The 17,122-nt window shown below is 35.3% G+C and overlaps 1 protein-coding gene across 4 annotated transcripts in view; it reads left to right on the top strand.

Annotated features, from left to right (window-relative positions):
• Positions 1-17,122, top strand: part of COPG2 (COPI coat complex subunit gamma 2) — a 113,634-nt gene that overhangs the window by 57,347 nt on the left and 39,165 nt on the right. For all 4 annotated transcript variants that reach the window (XM_040259641.1, XM_040259642.1, XM_040259643.1 and 1 more), the window contains 3 exons: positions 13,218-13,351; positions 14,093-14,160; positions 15,952-16,140. In XM_040259641.1, coding sequence (XP_040115575.1) covers positions 13,218-13,351; positions 14,093-14,160; positions 15,952-16,140 — 391 coding nt within the window. The remainder of the gene's footprint in view (positions 1-13,217; positions 13,352-14,092; positions 14,161-15,951; positions 16,141-17,122) is intronic.

The following is a 17,122-nucleotide window of genomic DNA, read 5'->3' as shown; positions in this document are numbered from 1 at the left end:
CCACAATTTGAAAACTTCAGTTTTTTTTAGCATTCAGCCTTCTTTATAGTCCAGCTCTCACATCCATATATAACTACTGGAAAATCATAGCTTTGACTAGATGGACCTTTGTTGGCAAAGTGATGTCTCCGCTTTTTAATAAAAAAACTGTCTTGGTTTGTCATAACTTTTCTTCCAAGGAGCAAGCATCTTTTCACTTGTGGCTGCAGTCACCATCTGCAGTGATTTTGGAGCCCAGGAAAATAAAATCTGTGACTGTTTCCACTTTTTCCTCATCTTTTGCTGTGAAGTGATGGGGCTGGGTGCCATGATCTTAGTTTTTTGAATGTTGAGTTTTAAGCCAGCTTTTTTACTCTCCTCTTAGACCTTCATCAAGAGGCTCTTTAGTTCCTCTTCACTTTCTGCCATAAAGGTGGTGTCATATGCATATCTGAGGTTATTGATATTTCTCCCTGCAGTCTTGATTCCAGCTTGTGCATTATCTAGCCCAGCATTTCACATGATGTACTCTGCATGTAAGTTAAACAAGCAGGGTGACAATATACAGCCTTGATGTACTCCCTTTTTAATTTTGAGCCAGTCCATTGTTCTATGTCTGGTTCTAATTATTGCTTCTTGATCTGCATGCAGGCTTCTCAGGAGACAGGTAAGGTGATGATGGTTTAAGTTGTTGTGTCCAACTCTTGTGATCCCATGGACTATATAGCCCACCAGGCTCCTCTGTCTATGAGATTTTCCAGGCAGGAATACTGGAGTAGTTTGCCATTTCCTTCTCCAGGGGATCTTTTTGACCCAGGGATCAAACCCCGGGTCTCCTTCACTGCAGGAAGATTCTTTACTGGCTGAGCCACCAGGGAAGCCCTACAGATAAGGTCCTTTATATTTCCATGTAAATTTTGGGATCAGCTTTGAATTTCTACAACAAAAAGCCTGCTGGTATTTTTATTGGGATTACATTGAATAGAATAGATCTATTTTGGATAAACCAATTTAGGAAAATTGCCATTTTGATAGTCTTCAAGTCCATGAACAGAATTTTTCTTTATTAGATTTCTCAGCAGGGTTTTATAGTTTTCAGTGTAAAAGTTTTAAATTGCTTTTATTAAATTTATTTCTAAGTATTTTATTCTTTCTGATGTTTTGAAAAGTATTACAAATTTTGTTTTAGATTAATTATTACCAATATATAGAAATACAGTTGATTTTTTTATTTTTTCATGTTGATTTTTGTATCCTGTAACCTTGCTATGGTCATTTATTAATTCCACTTGTGTATGTGTGTGTGTGTGTGTGTGTGTGTTATATTACTTGGGATTTTCATGTACAGGATTGTGTCATCTGAGAACAAAGACAATTTTCTTTATTTCCAAACTAGATGTTTTTAATATTTTCCTAATTATATCATCTTGAACCTTCAGTACAATGTTGAGTAGAAGTGGTGAAAGTAGGTATGCTTGCCTTGTCCCTAATCTTAAGGAGAAAGCATTAAGCATGATGTTAACCATAGCTTTTTTGAAGATGCCTTTTATCAGGTTGTGGACATTCTCTTCAATCTTTAGTTTTTTTCAGAGTATTTATCATGAGTGGATATTAGATTTTGTTGATTTTTTTTAATCTATTAAGATGATCAGTGGTTTCTGTCCCTTTCATTATTAATTTGGTATGTAACATAAATTAGATTTTCTGATGTTAAATCAATTTTTTTCTTGATTATGGTTTATAATTCTTTTTAAGTATTGGTGAATTCAGTTAGCTGATATTTTATTAAAGAGCTATATGTCTGTGTCAGTAGGGATATCGGTCTGTTGTTTTCTTGAGAGAATTTGTCAGGCTTTGTTAATCAGGTAATATTGGCATCACATCATTTGTTGGGAAGTATTTTACCCTCACTTATGTTCTAAAAGAGTTTGTGAAAGATTGATATTATTTCTTTAAATATTTGATAGAATTAGCTGGTGAAGCTGCTGTGACCTCTGCTCTTTTTGAGGGAAGATTTTAAATAACTAACTCATAGTTCTGTTTAGATTCTATATTTTCTTTGTAAGTCAGGTTTTGTAGTTTGGTATTTTTAGGTATTTTGGCATTTCATCTAAGTTTGTTGGCATGTAGTTGTTTATAATATTCTCTTACAATCATTTAAATTTCTTTAGGGTCAGTAGTATTGTTCTCTACTTCATTCCTGATTTTGGTAATTTGTATTCCTTCTGTTTTATTTTCTTCTTTAGTCTAGCTAAAAGTTTGTCAATTTTGTTGAATGTTTACAAAGAACTAACTTTGTGTTTCATTGATTAGTTTTCATTACTATATTTTTGCATTCTTGTCCATTGATCTCTGCTCTGATCTTTATTATTTACTTTCTTTCTCCTTACTCTGTACTTGGTTTACTCTTCTTTTTCTAATTTCTTTATTGTAGATACTTAGGTTATTGATCTGAAAGCTTCTTCTTTTCTGGTATAGATGTTTGCATCTATAAATTTCCCTTGAAGCATTGTTTTAGCTACATCTTATAAATTCTGATTTGTTATGGTTTTGTTGTCATTCTGTTTCAGATGTTTTCTTGTTTTTCATTTGATTTATTATTGACCCATGGGTTACTTAGAAATGGGTTTTTTAATTCTAAATATTGAGGATTTCCTTGATTGATTTTCTGATCATGTATTATTTAATTCAGTTGTTTTGGGGGAATATATTTTGATTTCTGTCCTTTTAAATGTATTCAGACTTGTTTTATGAATGGCATTTAGTATCTTTGAGAACTGTCCATATGCATTTGAAAAGAATGTATATATTACAGTCACTGGGTTGAATGTTGTAGGTTAAATTGAGTGATTAAATTGTTCAAGTCTTTTATATCCTTAATGATTTTATCGAGGTGTTCTGTCAATTATCAGGTAGGTTTAGACATCTGTAGCTATTATTGTTAAATGATATATTTCTCCTTTTGTGTTAAGCTTTGCTTCATATATTTTGAGGCTCTGTTGTTAAGTTTGTATATGTTTATCATTGTTGTATCAATCTACTGTAACGACCAGTTTCTCATTATGAAACACCTCTTTTTATCTCTTGTAATTTTTTTTCTTAAATTCTGCTTGTCTGATTTTAATATAGCCACCCTTGATCTTTTATGATTAGTTTGCATGGCATATCGTTTCCCATCATTTTACTTTCATCTCATTTGTATCTTTGAACTTGATGCATGTCTTTTGTAAACAAGACATAGTTTGGGTCTGCTTTTTTTCATCATATCTGGCAATCTTTGTCTTTTTATTGGAATGTTTAGACCATTCACATTTAATACAATTATTGATATGATTGTATTTAACCTTTGCTGTTTTGCTGTTTGTTCTATAGAAGTCTCCTTTTTTGTTCCTCTCTTCTTTTCCTTGTTTTGTGTTAACATTTTCAGTATATTTTAATTCCTGTCAGTATTTTTACTTTTTTAAAAGTTGTTTCTCTTGGAATTAAAATGTGCTTTTTAATTTTCCACAATCTACTTCAGATTAGGACTAATTTAATTTTAGTAAGATATAGAATCTTTGCTCCGGTGCAGTTCTGTTCTCTCCTTGCTCCTATTTGTTATTATTGTCATGTATATTACTTGTATATGCATTATAAATTCAACATACACTGTTATAATTGTTTTATACAATTTTATGTCCTTTAGTTAAGAAAAATTTTTAAAAATATTTACAGAATCATTTATATTATCTCACATATTTATCATTTTAGTGCTCTTTATATTTCCTTGATTATTCATGTCATTGTTTGGAGTCAGTCTTTCAGTTTAACAGACGTCATTTAGTATTTTTTATAACATCAGGTATGTTAGCAATGCATTGTCTTAGACATGGTTTATCTGAGAATGTTCTTTTTTAATCTTCATTTTTAGATCATAGTTCTGCTGGATAGAGAATTTTTATTTTTTTTTATTTCAGCACTTTGAATATGGATTTTCTCTTCCATTGTTTAAGGTGAAAAGCCAATAATTATATTGTAGCTCTTCTCTCCAGTGTAATGAGTAGCTTTTATCTTGCTGCTGTCCTTATTTTGTCTTATGTCTTTGGCACTGTGACTGTTGTGTGTCTGTGTGTAGATCTTTTTGTATTTTTCCTACTTGGGATTTGTTAAGCTTCTCAAGTGTGTACATTAATATTTTAAACAAATATTGGATGTTTTTGGTCATTATTTCTCAGGATATTCCTTTTGCTCCTTTGTCTCTCCCCTTTCCTTCTGCCATTTCTATCATGAAAATGTTGATACACATGATCATATTCCACAGGTTTCTAAGGCTCTGTGTTTTTTTTTTGGTTTGTTTGTTTTTTGTGTACACATGATCATATTCCACAGGTTTCTAAGGCTCTGGTTTTTTTTTTTTTTTTTTGGTTTGTTTGTTTTTTGTTCCTTCATTCTTTATTTTCCTTAGCTGGATTATCTCAGTTTAACCTGTCTTCAAGTACTTTTTCTACTGTTGGTACAAATCAACTGTTGGAATGCAGGTTTTAATTTTTTAAAATTGTTTCTGAACTCTTTTTTAACTGAAGTATTGTTGATTTACAGTACTGTGTTAGTTTCAGGTGTACAGCAGCATTACTCATTCTTTTTTATGGCTGAGTTATGTAGTTCATTGTGTGTGTGTGTATGTGTAGTCCATTGTGTGTGTGTATTAATATGTATGCATGTATATATACACATTCTTTATCTGTCATCTGTTGTTGAACATTCAGGTTGCTCCCATGTTTTGGCTGTTCTGTTGTGCTGCTGTGAACACTGGGCTGCGTGTGTCTTTTCAAGTTAAGAGTTTTTGTCTTTTCTGGTTGTGTGCCCAAAAGTAGGATTGCTGAATCAATTAGTAGCTCTATTTTTAGTTCTTAAGGAGCCTCCATACCATTTTCCCTAGTGATTGCACCAGTTTACATTCTCACTAACAGTGTTAGAGGGTTCCCTTTTCTCCACATTCTCTCCAGCACTTTTTCTTTATAGACTTTTTGATGATAGCCATTTTGACTTTTTTTTAAATTTCAGCACTTTGAATATGGATTCTCTGTTCCATTGTTTAAGATGAAAAGCCAATAATTATATTGTACTGCAACTCTGCAAGGTGTTGAGTAGCTTTTATCTTGCTGTTGTCATTCTTTTGTCTTAGGCCTTTCGCACTGTGACTGTGTGGTGTGTCTTATGTGTAGATCTTTGGTGTAAGTTGATACCTCATTGTGTTTTTTTAATAAAAATATTTATTTGGTCACATCCAGTCTTAGTTACAGCACATGGGATCTATGTTGTGTCATGTGAGATCTTTTGTTGCAGTGCAAGGACTGTCTAGTTGTGGTATGCAGGCTCTCTAGTTGGGGCACATGGGCTCTGGAGTGGACAGGCTTAGTAGCTGCAGCACATGGGCTCTCTAGCTGTGGTGCTCAGGCTCTGGAGTGCACAGGCTCAGTAGTTGCAGTGCACAAGCTTAGTTGCCCTGAAAGGCATGTGGGATCTTAGTTCCCTAACCAGGATCAAGCCTGCATCCTCTGCAATGCAGGGTGGATTCTTATAACCACTGGACCACCAGTGAAGTCCCCCTCATTGTCATTTTTATTTGCATTTCTCTAATTACTGATGTTGACCATCTTTTCATATGCATGTTGTTCATCTTTATGTTTTCTTTAAAGAAATGTTTATTTAGGTCTTATGTCCAGTTTTAAATCTTTCTATTTTTTTTATATTGAGTTGTATGAGCTCTTTGTATATTTTGGAAATTAACCTGTTGTCAGTCATGTTGTTTGCATATATTTTCTCACATTCTGTAAGTTGTCCTTTTGTTTGTTTTAATAGCTTTTTTTTTTTTTTTTAACTGTGCTGGGTCTTCATTTCAGTGCATGGCTCTCTAGTTGTGGTCCATGGGCTCTCTGTGACATGTGGGCTCTCTAGTTGTGGCATTGTAGGCTTAGTTGTCCTGTGGCATGTGGGTTCTTAGTCCCCTGACCAGGGTTTGAACCTGTGTCTCCTGCATTGGAAGGTAGATTCTTAACCACTGGACTGCCAGGGAAGACCCCTATAGGTTGTCTCTTCATTTTGTGGGCTTCTTTGCTGTTCAGAATCTGTTACATTTGATTAGGTCCCATTTGTTTGTTTTTGCTTTTATTTCTTTTACCTTGGGAGACAGGTCTATTATAGGGGACTGGAATGCAAAAGTAGAAGTCAAGAAACACCTGGAGTAACAGGCAAATTTGGCCTTGGAATGCAGAATGAAGCAGGGCAAAGACTAATAGAGTTTTGCCAAGAAAATGCACTGGTCATAGCAAACACCCTCTTCCAACAACACAAGAGAAGACTCTACACAGGGACATCACCAGATAGTCAACACTGAAATCAGATTGATTATATTCTATGCAGCCAAAGGTGGAGAAGCTCTATACAGTCAACAAAAACAAGACCAGGAACTGACTGTGGCTCAGATCATGAACTCCTTATTATCAAATTCAGACTTAAATTGAAGAAAGTAGGGAAAACCACTAGACCATTCAGGTATGACCTAAATCAAATCCCTTATGATTATACAGTGGAAGTGAGAAATAGATTTAAGGGCCTAGATCTGATAGAGTGCCTGATGAACTATGGAATGAGGTTCGTGAGATTGTACAGGAGACAGGGATCAAACCATCCCCAGGGAAAAGAAATACAAAAAAGCAAAATGGCTGTCTGGGGAGGCCTTACAAATAGCTGTGAAAAGAAGAGAAGCAAAAAGCAAAGGAGAAAAGGAAAGATATAAGCATCTGAATGCAGAGTTCCAAAGAATAGCAAGAAGAGATAAGAAAGCCTTCTTCAGTGATCAATGCAAAGAAATAGAGGAAAAGAACAGAATGGGAAAGACTAGAGATCTCTTCAAGAAAATTAGAGATACCAAGGGAACATTTCATGCAAAGATGGGCTCGATAAAGGACAGAAATGGTATGGATCTAACAGAAGCAGAAGATATTAAGAAGAGGTGGCAAGAATACACAGAACTGTACAAAAAAAATCTTCATGACCCAGATAATCATGATGGTGTGATCACTCATCTAGAGCCAGACATCCTGGAATGTGAAGTCAAGTGGGCCTTAGAAAGCATCACTACGAACAAAGCTAGTGGAGGTGATGGAATTCCAGTTGAGCTGTTTCAAATCCTGAAAGATGATGCTGTGAAAGTGCTGCACTCAACATGCCAGCAAATTTGGAAAACTCAGCAGTGGCCCCAGGACTGCAAAAGGTCAGTTTTCATTCCAATCCCAAAGAAAGGCAATGCAAAGAATGCCCAAACTACCACACAATTGGACCCATCTCATGCTAGTAAAGTAATGCTCAAAATTCTGCAAGCCAGGCTTCAGCAGTACATGAACCATGAACTTCCAGATGTTCAAGCTGGTTTTAGAAAAGGCAGAGGAACCACAGATCAAATTGCCAACATCCACTGGATCATGGAAAAAGCAAGAGAATTCCAGAAAAACATCTATTTCTGCTTTATTGACTATGCCAAAGCCTTTGACTGTGTGGATCACAATAAACTGTGGAAAATTCTGAAAGAGATGGGAATACCAGACCACCTGACCTGCCTCTTGAGAAATCTGTATGCAGGCCAGGAAACAACAGTTAGAACTGGACATGGAACAACAGACTGGTTCCAAATAGGAAAAGGAGTACGTCAAGGCTGTATATTGTCACCCTGCTTATTTAACTTCTATGCAGAGTACATCATGAGAAACGCTGGACTGGAAGAAACATAAGCTGGAATCAAGATTGCTGGGAGAAATATCAATCACCTCAGATATGCGACACCACCCTTATGGCAGAAAGTGAAGAGGAGCTAAAAAGCCTCTTGTTGAAAGTGAAAGAGGAGAGTAAAAAGTTGGCTTAAAGCTCAACATTCAGAAAACGAAGATCATGGCATCCAGTCCCATCACTTCATGGGAAGATGGGGAAACAGTGGAAACAGTGTCAGACTTTATTTTGGGGGGCTCCAAAATCACTGCAGATGGTGACTGCAGCCATAAAATTAAAAGATGCTTACTCCTTGGAAGAAAAGTTATGACCAACCTAGATAGCATATTCAAAAGCAGAGACATTATACTTTGCCGCCTAAGGTCCATCTAGTCAAGGCTATGGTTTTTCCTGTGGTCATGTATGGATGTGAGAGTTGGACTGTGAAGAAGGCTGAGCGAAGAATTGATGCTTTTGAACTGTGGTGGTGGAGAAGATTCCTGAGAGTCCCTTGGACTGCATGGAGATCCAACCAGTCCATTCGGAAGAAGATCAGCCCTGGGGTTTCTTTGGAAGGAATGATGCTGAAGCTGAAACTCCAGTACTTTGACCACCTCATGCAGAGTTGCCTCATTGGAAAAGACTCTGATGCTGGGAGGGATTGGGGGCAGGAGGAGAAGGGGACGACAGAGGAAGAGATGGCTGGATGGCATCACGGACTCAATGAACGTGAGTCTGAATGAACTCCGGGAGCTGTGATGGACAGGGAGGCCTGGCGTGCTGCGATTCATGGGGTCGCAAAGAGTTGGACACGACTGAGTGACTGAACTGAACTGAACTGAACATGTCAGAGAATGTTTTCTTATCTTCTGGGAGCTTTATGGTATCATTCCTATGTGTCTTTAAACCATTTTAAGTTTATTTTTGTATGTTGTGTGAAAGAGTGTTCTGATTTCATTGATTTACATACATATAGCTGTCCAGCTTTCCCAGCACCACTTGCTGAAGAGACCATCTTTTCTCCATTGTATATTCTTGCCTCCTTTGCTGAAGATTAATTGTATGGGTTTATTTCTGTTCTCTCTATTTTGTTCTCTTGATCTGTACGTCTGTTTTTGTGCAGATCCCACACTATTTTGATTACTGTAGCTTTGTAATATTATCTGAAGTCTGGGAAGATTATACCTCCAACTTTGTTCTTTTTTCTCAGAATTGCTTTGCCAATTCTGGACCTTTTGTGGTTCCTTATAAATTTTAGGATTATTGTTCTAGTTCTGTGAAAAATGTCATGGAGAATTTGATAGAGATTGCCTTAAATCTGTAGATTGCTTTGGGTAGTATGGTCATTTTAATAATATTAATTCTTCCAATCCAACAGTATGGACTATCTTTCCAATTTTGTGAGTCATCTTCAGTTTTCTTTAGCAGTGTTTTAGAGTTATTAGCACATAGTTCTTTTACCTCCTTGGTTAGGTTTATTCCCAGGTATTTCTTTTTTTAATGTGATTTTAAACAATTTTTTTTAAACTTTCTGATATTTCATTGTTACTCTAAAGAAATGCAGCAGCTCTCTGTGTATTAATCTTGTTCTCTGCTCCCTTGAAAAATTCATTTATTCTAATGGTTTTTGTGTGGAGTCTTTAGGGTTTTCTATATAGATTATCATGTCATCTGCATAGAATGACAGTTTTACCTCTTTCAAATTTGGTTACTTTTTCTTTTCTTTTTCTTGTCTGATTGCTGTGACTAGGATTTCCAATATTATGTTGAATAGCAGTGGTGAGAGTGGGCATCCTTATCTTGTTTTAGAATTTAGCAGGAAGACTTTCAGCTTTTCACTGTTGAGTGTTATGTTGGCTGTGGCTTTGTCATAAATGATTTTTATTATGTTGAAATGTATCCCCTCTCTACCCACTTGAGTGAGAGTTTTTATCATGGATTGATGCTGAATTTTATCAATTGCCTTTTTTACTTCTATTGAGATGACCATGTGGTTTTTGTCTTTTTCTTTGTTGATGTGGTATATCACATTGATTTGCATGTGTTTAACCATCTTTGTGATTCTGGAATGAATCCAACTTAACTATGGTATATGCTCCTTTATATGTATTATTGGGTTGCTTAAATTTTATGGAGGATTTTTGCATCTTTATTTGTCAAAGATGTTGGCTTGTAATTTTCTTTTTTGTCGTGTCATTGTTTGTTTTTGGTATCCGTGTGAATCACCATAGAATGACTTTGAGAATGTCCCCTTTTCTTAAATCTTTTGGAATAATTTGAGAAGGATAGATAAGTTCCTCTTTGTATGTTTGGTAGAATTCCCCAGTGAAGCCATCCAGTTCTGGACTGTTTTTTACAGGGAGTTTTTTGGTTTGTTTTTTATTACACATTTGATTTCACTTCTGACGATTGGTCTGTTCAAATTATGTTTCTTCTTGATTCAATTTTGGCTGACTGTATGTTTCTAAAACCTTTTCTATTTCATCTTGGTTGTTCAATTTGTTGGTTTGTTCATAGTATTTTCTTTTTTTTTTTTTTTTTGCATATCTGTGATATTGATTGTTATTGCTCATTTCTTATTTTGTTTATTTGGGTCCTCTCTTTTTCTTGGTTATCTTGTCTAGAGGCTTATTTTGTTTGTCCTTTCCTGGTTTCATCAATATTTTCTATTGTTGTTTTAGTCTCTGTTTTATTTATTTCCTCTCTAATCTTTATTATTTCCTTCCTTCTGATGACTTTGGGCTTTGTTTATTCTTTTTTTCCCCAGTTCTTTTAGGTGGTAGGGTGGGTTATCTGAGGTGTTACTTCTTGAGAAAGGCCCATATCATGGATTCCCCTCTTTGAGCTATTTTTAGGTGGTAGGGTGTGTTATCTGAGGTTTTACTTACTTCTTGAGAAAGGCCCGTATCATGGATTCCCCTCTTTGAACTACTTTTGCTGCACCCTGTAGATTTTTGCAAGGCTGTGTTTTTTCATTGTCATTTGTCTTGAAATATTTTCTGATTTCCTCATTGACTTATTGATTTTTCTAGTAGGATGCTGTTAAGTCTTCATGTAATTGTTATTTTTTCTCCCCTCTTCTTTCTTTCTGTGGTTGATTTCTAGTTTCATCCTGTTGTGGGCAGAAAAGATGCTTGAGAGACTTGTTTTGTGTTCTAGTATATAGTCTATCCTAGAGAATGTTCCATGACCACTTGAAAAGAATGTATATTTCTTTCTTTCCTTTTTTTTTTTTTGAAGGGGGGTGAAATATCCTGTAGATATCAATTAAGTACATCCATTCTCTTGTGCCATTTAGCATCTCTCTTGCCTTATTAATTTTCTGTCTTGAAAGATCTGTTAATTGATGTCAGTGGGATGGTAAAGTCTCCTGCTGTTACTGTATTCCTGTTAATTTCTTCCTTTATGTCTGTTAGTATTTATTTTATATATTTAGGTGCTCCTACATTGGGTGCACATTCCTTACCAAGTGCAATGTCTGCTGTTTGTATTAACCCCTTTATCGTTTTATAGTGTCCTCCGTTGTCTTCCTTTACAGAGTTTGTTTTAAAGTCCATTTTGTCTGATATGAATATTGCTACCCCTACTTTCCTGTTGTTTCCATTTGCATGAAATCTTTCTTCACCCCCTCACTTTCAGTCTGTGTGTGTCTTTCATCCTGAAGTGAATGTCTTGTAGGCAGTATGTTGTAGGTTCTTATTTTTTTATCCAAGCAGATTTGAATTTTTTATTCTTGTTATACACTTTTCTAAATCCAGTTTCTATTTGGCTCTGTTTTTTTTTTCCTTTTTTGATAATCTCCTTTGGGTGAAGCATGACTGTCATGCCTGTAATTGTTAAATTCCTTTTAATTCTTTAGATATGGTTTCCTTTGTTTCTTTGAACATATTTATATGAGTTGACTTAAAGTTTTTGCCTAGTAAATCCAACATCTGGGCTCCCTTGAGTAATTTCTACTGCTTTTTTCCTGTATATATGGGCCATATCTCACTATTTCTTTGTGTGTGTCATAACTTTTTTGTCAAAAACTGGATATTTAATATACTCTGGTAACTCTGGCAATCTTACTTCCCCCTTCCCTGTCCTTGGAGTTTGTTTTTGTTGCTGCTTGTTGTTGTTGTTTAGTGACTTTCCAGAAGTAATTCTGCAGTCTTTACTCTTTGTCATTCTTTATCCCTACTGAAGTCTCTGCTTGGTTAGCTGAGTGTTTGGATAATAATTTCACAGATTTTTTTTTCATACTTTTGACCAACATATCTCCCACCTTTTTATCAGTGCACTTTGTGTGTTGGAGCATGCCTTCCATGATCTGGCAGTTCATAACTCTGTCTTAGCCTTCCCTTCCTAATTGTGCAGAAACTCAAAGTCAAGCATGAGTGAGAGGCTCAAGCTCTGTCAGAAATTTCCTGGGTATTTGCACAGCCTTCTAGATCCTAGGAGTATGTCAGAAGCAGGTATCTCATTTCTTATATTTTCCTTTTATGTTTTTTGGGCCAGTTTCTTGTTTGCCCCAACTAGAGTCACTGCCTATGGCACTGTAGTGTTAAGCAATTGCTGCTGATTTTGGGGAGACAGATCTCCTGGGGATAGGACTTCCCTCACTGAATGACATCTGAGTGAGATGAGATAAAAATTAGCTTTGGGGAATTCCTTGGCAGTCCAGTGGTTAGGACTCCGTGCTACTACTGCAGATGAGTCCCTGTTTGAGATCCCAATGCTGTGTGTCATGTTCCCCCACTAGGGAAAAAAAAAAAAAAAGATTAGCTTCTTGAATGGGGCTAATTTAGGGAACATCAGGTCAAATTGTGACAGTGGTCTAGAGACAGGGCTTTTGATGGTGCTCCAGATTCATCTGCCCCATTCAGTGGCTGTGAGGCTGCTGGCTTTCAGAGCTAGTATGGTTCTGAGGCCCTGCTTTTCAAGGCTACCATGAAGCTGGGAAGAGGGCATGAAGTAGAGCAAGTTAAAATACTAGATTACAAGGGCCTCCCAGGTGGCACTAGTGGTAAAGAACCCGCCTGCCAATGCTAGGAGACAGAAGAGATGCAGGTTCAATCCCTGGTTTGGGAACATCCCCTGGAGGAGGACATGACAACCCACTCCAGTATTCTTACCTGGGAGAACTGCATGGACAAAGGAGCCTGGCAGGCTGTGGTCCATAGGGTGGCCAAGAGTTGGGCACGACTGAAGTGACTGAGCACACATAGCAAACAAAATGCCAGAAAGCGTACTGTTCTTATGAAAACTCAGCCGCTCATCTTGAGTAAGTATTTCTAGGATTGCTGCAAGCCTTTGGCTATTTTCTAAAGTGCTGAAAAAGTTGATTTTGAAATTTACACTAGTATTCTCATTGCTTTTATGGACTGGTGGAGTTTCAGAGGTCCTTCATTCATATTTCCAAAGTGCTTCTCATTCGGTCTGTACTTTTAACCACTGTGCACATTGCCTCTGTTCTTTATGATGTCTAATTATGGCCCATGTCTATTTATTGTTAGCCATGAAAGTCCAGTCTTCGATTTCATTGAGAGCTGCTTGCGAAATAAACATGAAATGGTCATTTATGAAGCTGCTTCAGCTATCATCCATCTTCCTAACTGTACTGCAAGGGAGCTGGCACCCGCTGTTTCAGGTTAGTTGCATATTTGATAACTGGCTTTAATTTATAGTCTTATGTTTTTTTAAGTTCTGTAGGTCTGCAGAATATGTATTTTTGAACCTTAGCTCTGTATACATAGCCTTTCCATTCTGATATGTAGATGATTTATTTTGGTACTTTAATTATAGTTGTACTTTCATATCCTTGGTTATACATCCTGTTGATTCAACCAGATTGATTCATGGTTGATTGAATCCTTAGATGTGGAACTTGCAGATAACAAGGGCTGAATGTACTACACGATATTCTATAAGGTTCTTTAGCATCCCCAGATTTGGGTGTCTGCCAGGGATCCCAGCAGATGTGGAAGGGTGACTGTACTTCTCTTTCTGAAGTTATTTCCTCATATTCAGAGCATTTAAGTTTTTACTTAGAAAAAAACTAAAAAAACAAGTAAATTACATTTTCTTTCATGTTTAAAAAGCCAATTTTCTCTTATAACTATAAATATTCCTATTTTTTAAATTCAGATATTAATGGGTATATTAATTTTTTAGGAAAAAGAATAAACTTTGTTTCCTATATTTAAAGTTTTTATAACTCAACAAAAAGTACTTTTTCTAGTTTTGATGGTATATTTTTATGTAAATTTTTGATGCTATGATCTAATTTCCTTATGTGTATTTTTAATATGATTTTTCATGTGCTGTATTTTCAGAAATATGCTAAATGTTGAAATGAGCCATATTAACAGTGACTCTTTTTCTTTCCTAGTTCTTCAGCTTTTCTGTAGTTCTCCTAAGCCAGCTTTGAGATACGCAGCTGTAAGGACCTTGAACAAGGTAGGGGTTCTCTTTCTAACTATTGTTTTGTGTCAGTGTTTGATTGAGAAACATTAAATTGAAGCATTTGGCTTTCCATCCAAGGTTAGTAGATATAATTTATGGCTTCACCTCTGTAGCACCTCGCTTGAATTTGTGGCCTTACATATGGCCATAGGTAGTAGTATTCAACTAAGGATTATAATTCATTTCTGACTTTAAGCATTTTACATTCAAGAGCCATACCATCCAATATGATGGACATTAGCCATAAGTGGCTGTTTCCATTTAAGTTAATTATAATTAAATAAAAATTAAAAAATTCAGTTCCTCAGTCATTGCAGTCATACTTCATGTGCTCAATACCCATGTGTTGTTATTGATTATCATATTAGACACTGCATATATAAAATATCTCCATCACTGCAGGAAGTTCTCTTGGACAAGACTGGTCTATAGCAACACCATCCAGTAGAAACACTTATATGAGTCACTTGTGTAATTTTACATTTTATTGTAGCCACATAAAGTTTTTTTATGATGAGATTGATTTTAATAATACATCTTATTTACCATCATGTTTATAAAATATATCTGATAATTTTATACTGGTTGCGTATTGATACATTTTTACCTTCTAGCTTTTCATACTAAGTCTTTGATATCTAGTTTATTTTGTATTTAGAGCACACCTCAATTTGGAATAGTCATATTTCAAATGCTTAGAGTCACATGTGGTTATTGGCTACCATATTGGACAGCGTAAATCTGGAGGATACAGTGCAAAGCACAGGATGAATTAAATAACTATAAAAATTGTAAATGAAAGCTTAATATTATAGAAGACTGATCTAATGTAGTTATATACAACACTAGATTATAAATTAATTGTATGAACAATTGGAGAAGAGAGAAATTTAGAGCAGCCTTATAGAACAATATGAATTGTATTTTGAAGAGTTGATATAGGTGTACATTTCTTCATCTATAATCTTGCAGCCAAATGTATCTGAGAACTCACCAATGTTTGAATTTTTGAGAGGTAATATTATGCCATCTCTTAAATTAATACTAACCCCTTTGTGCCTGGAGCAATTAGACACAGACACGTTAATATTTCTGCTTTATATATATGACTATCCTCACTAACTGGAATAAATTAATACTTAGTTTTACGTTAGTTTGGGTCATGTTTTGCTGTGAAGTGAATTTTGATGCCACTACTTTGCTGAGTTTTCAGAATTTTAGCATTGTATGGTAAAGGATTCTATACCAGTACTGGGTTAAGCAGAGAGGTGAACATCATCAATAAAAGCAAAGAATCAGGTCAATGACAGACATGTTTTAGTGACCATGTCCAATCCAATTTGGCTGGAGTTTGCTTGCTTAAATACCAGAAGTGTTGTAAGTGATACTAAGTTTAAATATCTTTGAGCAATGTTTATCATTCTAGCTCCCACTCTCACAGATCCTAACATCTAGTAGAATAGATAACCATGAACACATGTACTATGAGGAGAAACAGTCCAACTGTAGTAAAAGACTATGATATTGTTATAAAGGTTATAGAAACCTATGAAGATAAAGTGCTATGCAGTACTATAACTAGCAGTTAATCATTTATCAAATAATGTAGCATACTTTATTAATCCAAAGCATTCATCTTGAAATAATTATTAATTTATGCTGTTTCATTTAGATTTTCAAAAGCCATTTACTTTAATTAAAATGCATAGTCTCCTCTTTTATTTTTTAAAATTCTGGTCTTTATTAGTAGCAATTTGCTAAATTTTTTTCTTGCCCTTCGACAAGGTGGCAATGAAGCACCCCTCTGCTGTTACTGCCTGCAATCTGGACCTAGAAAACTTGATCACAGACTCAAACAGAAGCATTGCTACCCTGGCCATTACTACGCTTCTCAAAACAGGAAGTGAGAGCAGTGTGGACAGACTCATGAAGCAGATATCATCCTTTGTGTCCGAAATCTCAGATGAGTTCAAGGTAGGAGTTTAAATATGACCATGTTTTCTCCCAGGCTCTGGCTTAGCGTAACATTTCTGTTCTTAATAGTGTCTTTGGATGAACAAAAGTTTTAAGTTTTATGAAGTCTAATTTACTAATTTTTTCTTTCACAGTTATTGCTTTCTGGGTCCTTAAAAACATTTGTCTAAGTCTTCAAGATACTTTGCCATGTTTTATTGTGAATGTTTTACAGTGTTAGCTTTTACATTTTGGTCTGTGATCCAACTTGAATTAATATTTGTGTGTACGTTCCAGTTTTTTTCCATTGTGATTTCCAGTTATTCCAGCATCATTTAAAACAATTCTCTTTCCCCACTGGAGTGCTTGACATCTTTGTCTAAAAAGCAGATAACCATATAATTGTAGGTATGTTTCTGGGATGCTTATCACGTTCTGTGGAACTATTTATTGGTCCTATGCTAGTATCATACTGTATCAATGTAGCTTTATGGTACCTCTTAAATGTGTGGTCTCCCAACTTTTTCATTTTTTGTAATATTTTAGTTCCTTTGCTTTCCATATAAAATTTAGAATCAGGTTATAATTTCTGTAAAAGCCTTCTAGGATTATGATTGGAGTTGCGTTAAATCTATAATCAATTTGGGGAAAGGTAACAGCTTAATAATAATTATTCTTCAGTTCATGAATATGGCATATCACTCCCTTTATTTAGGTCTTTAATTTATCTGAGCAGTGTTTGGTAGCATTTACTCTAGAGGTCTTGCACATCTTTTGTTAAATTAATATCTAAATATTTTATGCTTTTAAAAATCCATTTTATTAACATTTTTATTTCATTGTTTGCTACTAATATTATATTAAAAATACTTTTTTTAAAACTTTCCCATAACTCAATATTCTTGCTAAATTCCCTTATTTTTTTTTAAGTTCCCTTATTGGTTCTAGTAGTTGTAATATACATCCCCTAGGATTGTTTTATGTAAATAATCATATTATTGTG

Source organism: Oryx dammah, unplaced genomic scaffold (genome assembly GCF_014754425.2).
Source record: "Oryx dammah isolate SB20612 unplaced genomic scaffold, SCBI_Odam_1.1 HiC_scaffold_18, whole genome shotgun sequence".
In the NCBI taxonomy this organism is placed as follows: domain Eukaryota; kingdom Metazoa; phylum Chordata; class Mammalia; order Artiodactyla; family Bovidae; genus Oryx; species Oryx dammah.
This window is presented reverse-complemented; position numbering and strand designations above follow the sequence as displayed.